The sequence below is a fragment of the Petaurus breviceps genome, unplaced genomic scaffold (assembly GCF_028583685.1).
Source record: "Petaurus breviceps papuanus isolate PSGF00001 unplaced genomic scaffold, PetGlider_PUasm1.0 90804, whole genome shotgun sequence".
Taxonomy (NCBI): Eukaryota; Metazoa; Chordata; class Mammalia; order Diprotodontia; family Petauridae; genus Petaurus; species Petaurus breviceps.
In genome coordinates, this window is record NW_027187348.1 from 6,315,469 (window position 1) to 6,327,415 (window position 11,947).

The 11,947-nt window shown below is 35.7% G+C and overlaps 1 protein-coding gene across 1 annotated transcript; it reads left to right on the plus strand.

Moving 5' to 3' along the window:
- The first annotated feature begins 8,815 nt into the window (after positions 1-8,815).
- Positions 8,816-10,457, plus strand: LOC138147689 (olfactory receptor 10G7-like). The gene has a single exon (XM_069070264.1). It carries the CDS (start codon positions 9,525-9,527, stop codon positions 10,455-10,457), a length of 933 nt encoding a protein of 310 aa, XP_068926365.1. The 5' UTR covers positions 8,816-9,524.
- The last annotated feature ends 1,490 nt before the right edge of the window (positions 10,458-11,947 follow it).

Consider the following 11,947-nt stretch of genomic DNA (forward strand, 5'->3'; position numbering starts at 1 on the left):
GAGGCTCAAAAAGGCAATGAGGAGAAGATTGCCTTAAAAAGCCAAATTTGCCAGAAGGAAAAAGAATCTCAAAAGCTCGATGAGGCGAATCGTTGCTTCAGAATTAGATTGGAGCAAATGGAAGCTAATGACTTTATGAGAAATCAAGACGCTGTTAAACAGATGCAAACAAATGAAAGAATAGAAGGGAATGTGAAATGTCTCATGGGAAAAATCACTGACCTGGAAAATAGATCCAGGAGAGAGAATTTAAAAATTATTGGACTACCTGAAAGCCATGACCAAAGTAAGAACCTAGAAAGCATCCTCCAGGAAGTTCTCAAAGAAAACTGCCCTGATGTTTTAGAACCAGAGGGCAAAATAGAGGTTGAAAGAATCTACCGATCACCTCATGAAAAAAGATCGCAAAAAGAAAACTCCTAGGAATATAATAGCCAGGTTCCAGAATTCCCATATTAAGAAGAGAACATTACAAGTAGCCAGGAAGAAACAATTTGAATATTGTGGAAACACAGTCAGGATAACCCAGGATCTGGCAGCTTCTATACTGAGGGATCGAAGGGCTTGGAATGTGATATTCTTGAGGTCAAGGGAGCTGGGATTAAAATCAAGAGTCACCTACCCAGCAAAACTGAGTTTCATACTTCAGGGGAAAATATGGTCATTCAGTGGAATAGAGGACTTTCAAGCATTCTTGCTGAAAAAATTTGAGTTGAATAGAAAATTTGACATTCAGATACAAGAAGCAAGAGAAGCATCAGAAGGTAAACAGGGAAAAGAAATCATAAGGAACTTATCAAAGTTGAAGTATTAATATTCATACATGGAAAAACAATAATTGTAACTTAAGAAACTTTTCTCAGTAGTTGAAGGCACTAGAAATATATATATATATATATATATATATATATGAGGGTATATGGGCATATAAATACATATGTGAATGTGTGTATATATGTTTACAGGCATACATAGATAGAGGGCTCAGGATCAATTTAACAGGAAGGGATGATACTTAAAAGCTAAAATTCAGAGGTGAGAGGAATATAATGAGAGGAGATGGGGAGAGACAGATTGGGGTAAACTATCTCATACAGAAGAAGCAAGGGAAAATGGTTTTAATGGAGGGGAAGAACAGCAAGGTGAAAGGGAATGGGTCAACCTTATTCCCATTGAATCTGACTTGAGGAGGGAGTGAAATACACACTAAATTGGGTATCTCACCCTCCAGGAAAATGGGGGGGAAGGAGATGAGAGGGGGGATGATGGAAGTGAGGGCAGGCTGGGGAGGAGGGAAGTTGGAAGCACCCACTTTTGAAAAGGGATGGTATCAAAGTAGAGAATAGAACAAGTGGGAGGTGGGATAGGAGGGAGGGAAATATAGTCAGTCTTTCACAATATATCTACTAAGTTATTGTTTTGCATTAGACACACATGGACAACGTATACTGAACTGCTTATCTTCCCAGTAAGGGTGGGTGTCTAGGAAGGAAGGGAATGAATCTGGAATTGAAAGTTTTAAAATCAAATATTCAAATATATATATATATATGTATGTGTGTATACTATTATTAATATCATCTTACATGTAACTAGGAAATAAGATATACAGGCACTGAGACATAGAGATCCACTGGAAAATTTGAGAGTGGTATGGGAGAAAATATGGGAGACAGCAGATTGGAGGAGGGGATATCCTGTGGGACTGCTATTTGGGGTGGTGGGTAGGGGGAAAATGGGGAGAAAATTTGTAACTCAAAATCTGGCGGAATCAAATGATGTAAATAAGAAGTTAATAAAGCATTTAAAAAAAAGAAAATAAGGGGATGCCCATCAATTGGGGAATGGCTAAACAAGTTGTGGTATATGAATGCAATGGAATACTATTGTGCTATAAGAAACGAGGAGCAGATGGACTTTGTATTTACCTGGAGAGGCTTATACGAACTGATGCTTAGTGAGAAGAGCAGAAGCAGGACAACATTGTACCCAGTAATAGCAGCATTGTGTGATAATTAGTCATGATAGACTTAGCTCTTTTCTTAGATAAGCAATGATCCAAGACAATTCCAAAAGGCTCATGATGGAAAATGCTATCCATATCCAGAGAAAGAACTATGGAGTCTGAATACAGATCGAAGCCGAATATTTTGACTTTTTTTTCTTTCTCATGGTTTTTTTCCCATTTTTTTTCTGATTCTTCTTTCACAACATAATATGAAAATATTTTTAACACAATTTCACATGTATAACCTATATCAGATTGCTTGCTGTCTTTGGGAGCTAGGAGGAAGGGAGGGAGAAAAATGTGGAACTCAAAATCTTATAAAAATAATGTTGAAAACTATCTTCATATGTAATTGGAAAAAATAAAATACTACCTATAAAAATAAAATATTTCTAGACAATCTTACATGCCTTGGGATATATCTGCCAAACCAGTAACTAAATAAATAAAGTTATACAAAGTTTTTTATACAAATAAAATCATATTTAAAGAATTGGAGAAACATTAATTGTCATGAGTAGGCAGGGCTAATATGATGAAAATCATAATTTCACATAAACCAATTTATATATTCAACACCATCACAATTAAATTACCAAAAAGGTATTTTTTTTTACTAAATTAGGAAAATACATCAAAATTCATATGGAAGAACAAAAAGTCAAGAGTATCAAAGGTACTAATCAAAAAATGTAAAGGAAAGAGGTTTTACATTACAAGATCTTAAACTATATTATAAGGCAATAATTATCAGAACTATCTGGTACCAGCTAAAAAATAGAAAGGTAGATCAATGGAACAGAGTAGTCAATTTATAACAGAAAATAAATATAATAATCTTGCATTCGACATCTGTAAAGTCTTAAGATTTAGGGATAAGAATTCATTATTTGGCAAAAATTGTTGGGAAAAGTGAAAGCAGTATGGCAGAAACTGGGCATAGACTAATATCTTATACCATTTATCAAAATAAAATAAAAATGGACATATGACCTAGATATAAAGAGAAATATTACAAGAAAATTAGAGAGATGTAGAACATATTGCTTACCAGATTTATGGATAGGACAAGGGTTTATGAATGGACAAGAGATAGAGAGCATAGTGAGTAAAATGGATAATTTCAATAGCATTAAATTTAAAAGTGTTTACAAATAAATGAAGCCAAGGTCAGAAGGATGGCAGAGATATCAGAAAAAATTATAGACAGTTTTTCAGATAAAGGTCTCCTACTTCACATATATGAAGAACTTTTTCAAATCTATAAGAATATAAATCTTTCCCCAATTAATAAATGGTCAAGGGATATGAACAGTTTTGCATTGAAGAAATCAAAACAATTTATATAGCCATACAAAAATGGTTTAAATCATTATTGATTAAAGAAATAATAATTAAAACAACCTTGAGACATCAATTTTCACCTAATATATAGGCTAACATTGAAGAAAAAAGCAACAAATGGATGGGATTGAGGTATTTTATTCATTTTTGATGCAATTGTGAACTGATCTAACCATTTTGGAGAGCAATTTGGAATTATGCCAAAAGAGTTAGTAAACTGCCTATACATCTTTACCCAGCAATACCACTCTTAGGTCTATTTCCAAAGAAGATTAGGTAAAAACAAAAAGAACCTATATGTTCACAAATTTTTATAGCAGCCCTCTTTGTCATGGTAAAGAACTGGAAATTTCAGGTCTGACTATCAGTTGGGAAATGACTGAGCAAGTTGTGGCATATGATTGTGATGAAATACCACTGCATTATGAGAAATGATGAGCTCAAAGATCTTAGAAAAACATGGGAAGACTTGCATGAATAATGAAGAGTGAAATGAGCTGAAACAAGAGAACACTGTATACAGTCATGGCAATATCATTTTTTTCTCTCTTTTTTTTAAGCAATTGGGGTTAAGTAACTTGCTCAAGGTTACACGACCAGTTACTTCTGGGTGTGGTGCTAACTCTCTGAGCCTGGATTTGATCCCAGGTCATCCTGACACTGGGGTTGGTGCTCTTACTCACTGAGCCATCTGGCTGCCCCTAAGCAATTAGGGTTAAGTAACTTGCTCAAGGTTACATGGCCAGGTGTTCCTAGGTGGGTGCTAAGTGTCTGAGCCCGGATTTGATCCCCAGGTCATCCCAACACTGGGGCCAGTGCTGTTACTCTCTGTGCTACCTGGCTGCCCCTATGGCAATATTATTTCAATAACAAATTTTAGTGAATAAGCCATTTTATCTCTTATAAATGTTCAAATTAACTCTAATGGGCATATGACAAAAGACATCATCTGCATCCAGAGGAAAGAACTGACAAATATAAATATATAGTATAATTTTACATATATGCATGCATATGTATGTATATATATATATACACCCATATATTTGGGACTAATAATAGCCATCTCTAGGGCAAGAAGGAAGGGAAGAAAAAAGGGGAAAAGAAACTTATGTAGTAACTTAATTATGTATTTAAAAGGAATAACAAGTTGTACAGAATAGATCTGCAGTTTCATGTGCAATCATCTTTTTTAGAAATGATACTGTATTATGGAAATGTTTGTTTTATTCCATAAATTAAAAATAAATTATAAAGAAAAATAAATCAGTTGCTAAATTCTTCATGTACAACTGTACAGAGACCACTAATCATAAAACCTGATTTTTCTTAGGGGAACGGCCATGTTCTAATGAAATATACATGTGTAAATATCAAAAAATCAAAAATAGATCAAATGTGTAAACACTTAAATCTGAGTTGTTTTGTCTCTTGTTCTCCTGAGCACCAAGGGAGTTCAGGGTAATCACATCCCCTGTGAGATAAAGCCAATTTAAGCTCATCCTCTTTGGTAATACAGGGACTACTTCCATTATTCTTCTAGTGGATTTTTTTCCTTAGGAGGACTCTTCATTGCAAAGAAGCAACTACCCCCTTTCACCTACTCTTAGGCTTTGAAATATGCCTCCTTGTGCAGAGTTTACATCTAGCAGGTCAGTAGCAAGGGACTGGGAAAATGCAAGTTTTCCTTATTGGTAAAAATATGTAGATATAGTCCTTCTTTACCTCCTTCCTTCCCTCCATCCCTTCTTCCTTTATTATATTAAATATTTATTTAGTAAACAATTACTATAGGAAAGGCACTGTACAAAATAATCTGGAGAATGCAAAATAGTTACTGAACTCAGGGAGTTTAAAATCACATATACTTATTATTTATTAGGCAATATTTATCAGGAAATTTAGAGTTTACAAACCACTTTCTGGGCTATCACCCTGTAAAATACACTTTAAAGATAGGATTTGAACAGAAATTTTTTGCATTAAGACTGTTGCTTTTCCCACATTATCATATAGTAAAGGGGATGAGATACTTGTGAAATGAGAATAGTTAGCTGGATAATAATTTATTAGACTCTTCCTTCTCTGTGACTTTTAAATTCCTGGGTACAAAGTATGAGCTTTAGGCTATACATAGTTGTGTTGTTGTGTCTGTCCCATTTTTGAAAAGGACCATGGCATCAGGAAAATGACGATATGACTTGCAGTTGATTTTGATTTCAGTGAGGAAGAGCTGTGCAAGGTCACCAGCCTCGCTTTCACCTCCAGAGTCATCTGGATCCAGTGATCAGATATTCATTAGGATGACTGGAGAAGACCCAGGATGCAATGGGAGACCCTGGCCCTTATGGAGAGCACTTGAGAAATGAATGACATGTTATAATTAAAGATGTGCATTAGTATTATTGAATCAACCATTTGCAAAGTTTGGTCTACTTGGTGGAGAGTAAGTAGGAAGGGATGAAGGCAGGCAAACTAGTTATATTTGTTTGTTACTAAATGTGTAGAAGAGGGATAATGGATATGGGCCTGAATTAGGATGATCACATCAAGATGACAAGAGCAGATGGAATCAAGAGAAATTGTGGAGGCAGAATCAGTTAGCTTTGGTGACTAATTTGAGGGAGTTGAGTGAGAAACAGAAATTTAAAAGGACTCTAGATTGTGTGGCTTAGAAATTGATGGTGTCAATAATAGAGATGAAAATTTGGCAGGAGGTCACCTTGAGGAGAATTAAGTTTGACTTTGGGCATTTGTTTGAAGTGTTGGTGAAATACTGAGATAGTGTTTCCCAACAGGGAGGTTGAAATGAAAGAGAGAAGCAATGAATGGTGATACAGATTTGAAGTTCATACACATTTAGTTTATGCCACGGTAGTGGATGAGATTGTGAAAGAATAGAACATAGAGGGAATAAAAAGAATGCAAAGAAGGAAATAAAAAAAAAACCTTGGATGATTCCTACATTTCATAAGGATGAAGAACTAATGAACAAAATAGAAGCCAAATCAGAAAAATAAGAGAACTACTTCCTTTGGAGAAAATTTACATACAATTGGAATTCCATTGTTACTGAACTTTCCATAACCTCATTGGCTGCATTTTATGTCTCAATTTAATGTGACATTTTGAGGTTTTTTTCCCCCCTGAAATCTTTAGGAACTGGCACCTAATTTAGAACATAGTACCAGGCACTGTAATTTCACTGAGGATTGAAACTTATACCTATTAGAGTTTTTGTTCCATTAAGATTCCTAAGCTCTTCTCCTTGACCCAAAGCTGCCTTCATTTCTCATCTGTCACATTCTTTATTCTAGACTTCTGGAATTACATATTGGCATAACCCACATTCACTTATATGTGTAAGCAGAGATGTGGAATTGCATTCCACTCCTATAGAATCCTGGATCTTGTAGATTCAACCATGTATTTTGAAGTTTTACAAATTCAACTCAGTATGGGATTTGGCTCTTGGCAGAGTTGCAACATGAGCAGCATTTGTCCTAGTCTGTTGCTCTGGTCTGACCTTAATTGCTATGCTCAATTGCCTTGTTGAAAAGTTTAAATACTCAATTTTCTTGTAAAATTTTCCTCACAATATTCTAAGATCCAGCTCAAGCAAGGAAGAGGATGAAATATTTATTTCTAGTGTAGAAATACAAGAGATATTCGTGAATAAAAATAGGAGAATTGCTATAGTATTAGGTCCATGATCCTTCCAACCCAGGATTTTTTCACTACCAATGACCTGCAGGAATGCACTTAGGTATCCTATCCCATATTAAATTAAAATAGTTTAATTCTAAGGGCGGCCAGGTGGTGCAGTGAGTAAGAGCGTCGGGAGACCTGGGATCAGTTCTGGCCTCAGATACTTGGCACCCACACAAAAATAATAACTGGCTGTGTAACCTTGAGCAAGTTACTTAGCCCCAGTTGCTTTAAAAAATAGTCTAATTCCCTGCTATGTAGAGAGGTAGCAATGGTGCCTTGGTAAGAGGATTGCATGTATAGTCAGAATATCTCGATTCTCCAGTCCTCTGAGAGTAGTATGTTCAAAAGAAGGAAGGACTTGGAGTCACAATTCTTGGCAGATTTGGTTTTGACACTTCATTCTACTCCTTCCTGTTGTATGATCTTGGGTAAGTGATATTAACTTTCTGATCCAAAGTTTCCTCAGTTCTTTTTACTTTTGTAAAGGTTTAGACAGGAATCTTGATGTATTCAGGGAATTATAGTTTTTTATTCAGTACATATATTTATCATTCATTCAGTTATTTAATTTGTACAAACTATTTTCCTGACAGCAATAGTGTGAAGTAAGATTTATCTTTATTTTTTTAATGAGATACAAGAGGTTCAGAGAGGCTGAGGTCAGAAAGCTCAGGGAAATAATATAACATTTCTGAGATTCCTTTTCTATGTCACAACTGATGCCTCATCGGTCTTTGTCCTAGAAGATGAGTTTGGAATATTTCCCATTGAATATTTTATTCATATTTGCAGTCATTCAACTATCTGTTATCATGAAATTTACCAGTATTTTATCTCTTCAGCCTTAGCATTTTTGTACCCTAATGACTTCAATGTCACATACCAAAGTGACTATTTCACTCTATGCTTTACAACTTCAGATTTTTATTAAAAATAGAAATATGTAACTTTTGTGTCCAAGTCTCCATGGTATGGGAAAACATAGCAGGAAGGTGCAATTACTAATTGTGTATGGAATTGACAACATTATGGATAATTTTATTAAAAGAATAAGGAATATAAAAAAATTCTATCGAATTGGTAACTCGGTCATTTCAACTTATGTAAAATGCAAATTCCTAGGAATTTACAATCTTCAACATAAAGTCTCCTCTAGAGAAGTCCTCTGTTCACACAGAGGGATGACCATAGTGCTCTTTCTCCTCTCAACTGTTCTCCTCTCCTGTCCTCTTTTCTCTTCTCTCTTTTTTTCTTCACTCTTGCTCTCTCTCATTCTTCCTGCCTCCTAATTTTTCTATCTGTCTCTCCGGTGACTCTTTATTTGTCTTTCTATCTACCTATTTCCAAACCTACTCTTATCAATGCTTTCTCAGGTCTTCAGAAATGTCACCCATCTTAAGAATCTCCCCATTCAATGTCTGAAAAAACCTGTAGAATTTTCTCTGTGTATCATCTCTCCCATTCAACATGAGGGAAAAGCTTTTCTTTGGATTACAAGTGCCACTGTATTTTTTTTCCTTTCTCACTTCTTATTTCTACCACTTATCAAACTCAACCATTACTAAAACTGTATTTTTATGCTCCTCCAACTTGTATTCACTCAGATCCATAGAAATTGTCAGTTAACTGGGATAGAAGAGAGATGGCAGTAAAATCCAAATATTTATTTCAAATAACTTCAAAGCTGTTTTCAGTTTCCATTCAGAGAAGTTTCTATTTATCATAATCTTTTCTATCCTATGTTTAAGGTAGTGCTTCTTTCATAAGAGGCGTATTTTAACTTATATTTTGAGGAAACATGAAATGAATTCCTGATAAGAGATTTTAATTGATATTCTGAGAGAACTGAAAAATGGTCTTGTGTTTTTGAAATGATGAGAAGTCACATATATCAGAGATGGTTAGAAGTGACTATGCCTATGATCTTTCTCAGAGTTCATAAATTGTATATAATTATTTGTGCCTTATTATTTGTTTAATTGTTAAAAATTTTTCCATAATAAAATCATGCTAATTTAAGACTAGAAGATTAGACAACTTGGTACTGAGATGAGCAAAAAGTTATGGAAAAGATTTATCTTGTGTATTTAATAAATATTAATAAACAGGCTAGTGGTAATGAGAAAGATGTTACAATTTTAGTTAAGAGAAAATATCAAAACATCCCTTGATTGCCTGAGAACATAGGAGAATTAATAAGGAAAATGAATGAGTAGAAGATAAAAGGAGGAGTGATCACATAGATTACATGTAGACAGCATTGACTCTAAACCCTTGCTATAATTTTAGGTACATATGTTACTTTCTTCAAGATAGTATAAAATTACTGAGTACAGGAACTGTTTCATTTTTCTATTAGTTCTTCCAAATGCCTAGTAAACTGCTTTACATATAATAGGTGTTTAAAAATGTTTGTCCGTTAACTCAATGATTTTTCCTTCTTTAGGAAAAGACTATTTAAATGGAGACACGGAATAAGACCTTTGTGACTACATTCATCCTTACAGGGATTCAACATACACCCGAACAGGGGACAACACTATTTGGAATCTTCTCAGTGATATATGCACTCACTTTAATGGGGAACCTCATCATCCTGCTAGTGATCAAGGTGGACTCACACCTCCACACTCCCATGTACTTTTTCCTAGCCAACCTCTCCTTCATTGACCTGTGGTTCTCCACTGTCACTGTGCCCAAGATACTCATGGGTCTCCTCTCCCCAGATGGTTGGACCATCTCATTTCACAGTTGTGTGGCCCAGCTTTATTTCTTCTATAGTCTGGCGAGCACTGAGTGTTTCCTCTACACAGTCATGTCCTATGACCGCTACTTGGCCATCACTTATCCCCTGCGCTATGCTACCATGATGAGCGGGAAAACCTGTAGCCTTCTGGCTGGAGGCACATGGCTCAGTGGTGTTATTCAGTCAGCATCCCAGACTGCCCTGACCTTCCACCTGCCCTATTGTGGCCCCAACCAGATTGAGCATTATCTTTGTGATGCACCCCCTATTCTCAAATTGGCCTGTGCAGACACCTCAGTCAATGAGATGGTGATCTTTGTCAACATTGGTGTGGTGGCCTCTGGATGTTGCTTCCTGATTTTCCTTTCCTATGTGTCCATTGTTCATGCTATCCTGAAGATCCGCACAGCAGAGGGCAGATACAAAGCCTTCCAGACCTGTGCTTCCCATTGCATTGTGGTCCTCTGTTTCTTTGTGCCTGGTCTTATTATTTATCTAAGACCAGGCTCTAAGCATGTTATGGATAGGATTGTGGCAATTTTCCAAACAATGATCACACCCATGTTGAATCCCCTGGTATACTCACTAAGGAACAAAGAGGTAAAGATGGCTTTACTCAGACTGAAAGATCAAGGGAAATTTGTATAGTCTATAATCACTGGGAAAATGTCCCTTTAGGTTTTCTGATATTAAGTAATTAGCACATCATGATTGTAAAATTTTTCTCCCATGGGGAAGTAGAAATAGTACTAATCTCTAAGGCTAAGCCACTAAATCAGTAATTGACTTTGGATTTTACCTCTATGGACCTCACCTTCCTCATCAGCAAAATATGTGTGGATTATGTGGCCTCGAGTTTCTAAGATTCTTCTGGCTTTAATTTCAAGATTCTGTGATAAATTCAGGAATCTTGAAAGTCAATGATTTATCTGTTCTGGGTAACAAAAGCCAATGCCTGTACTAGGCAAATATTATAAAGTAGGCAAAGTTTGTATGTAATATCCTTTCACCTTCCATTTTTTGTAACCTCTACCCCTGTATCCCTATGGCTGAATGATCTTTCTACCCTTTCCAAACTCATGATTCTAGACTAGCACAAGGGAAGAATTTGAAAAACCAACTTACTGACATATTTCTAGACTAGAGTGGGAGAGGTTGGGAAGAATTCAATATGCATCAACCCATGAAAGTTTTATTTTGAATAAGGAAAAATTCCTTAACCTAGGGACAGGCAATCATTACTGTATAATAGGACTCTGAAAACCTGAGGCCAGCAGAAGCAAAAAATCAGACCAGTGTACAAACATATTTTTCTATTATGACAAAAATAGAAAATATTCATTTTGTTCACTTTTAAAGCACTGTTTGCAGATCTCAAACTGCTCTTAGCCTATCTTCAGCTTTTTTTTTTTGCTTTTTGGAGGGCAATTGGGGTTAAGTGACTTGCCCAAAGTCATATGGCTAGTTTTTGTGTTGTGTCTGAGGCCACATTTGAACTCAGGTCCTCCTGACTCCAGGGCCAGTGCTCTATTCACTGCACCATCTAGCCACCCCTAGCTTTCTTATAATAAATATACAATAGCAGTCCTAAACTATGAGAGTGATAAGGTTATAATGAGATTTTAAGTGTAACATTCTAGAAAAGAAGGTTCTGATTTTTTGTGTATAATGGATGCCTCTGGCAGTTTGCTGAAATATTGGGCCCCCTTCTCAAAATAATGCTTTTAGATGCAGAAAATAAAATACATATGTTACAAAGGAAACCATTTCTACTGAAATGCAGTTAACATGGATTAAATTGATATTCAGCTTTGGTTACCAATGTTCACTAAACAAAGAATCATATAAATCTATCACATATGTACCCATTGTTTGCTTTTCTGGACCATATAAAACATGTAGAAAATACTTAGAGAAAATGGGTGTCCTGTGTCACTTTTTAAGGTTTATAAAATTCAAATTGTAATTTATAATAGCTTCAATACAGAACATGTTACACCTAAATGAAGAGTAATCAGATTGAAATCTGGGTGGCAGCTTGCAGCTTGATGATAGAATGGATTGAGTTCTAGACCTGAGGAATCTTGCCTCAGAGAGAGAGAGAGAGAGAGAGAGAGAGAGAGAGAGAGAGAGAGAGA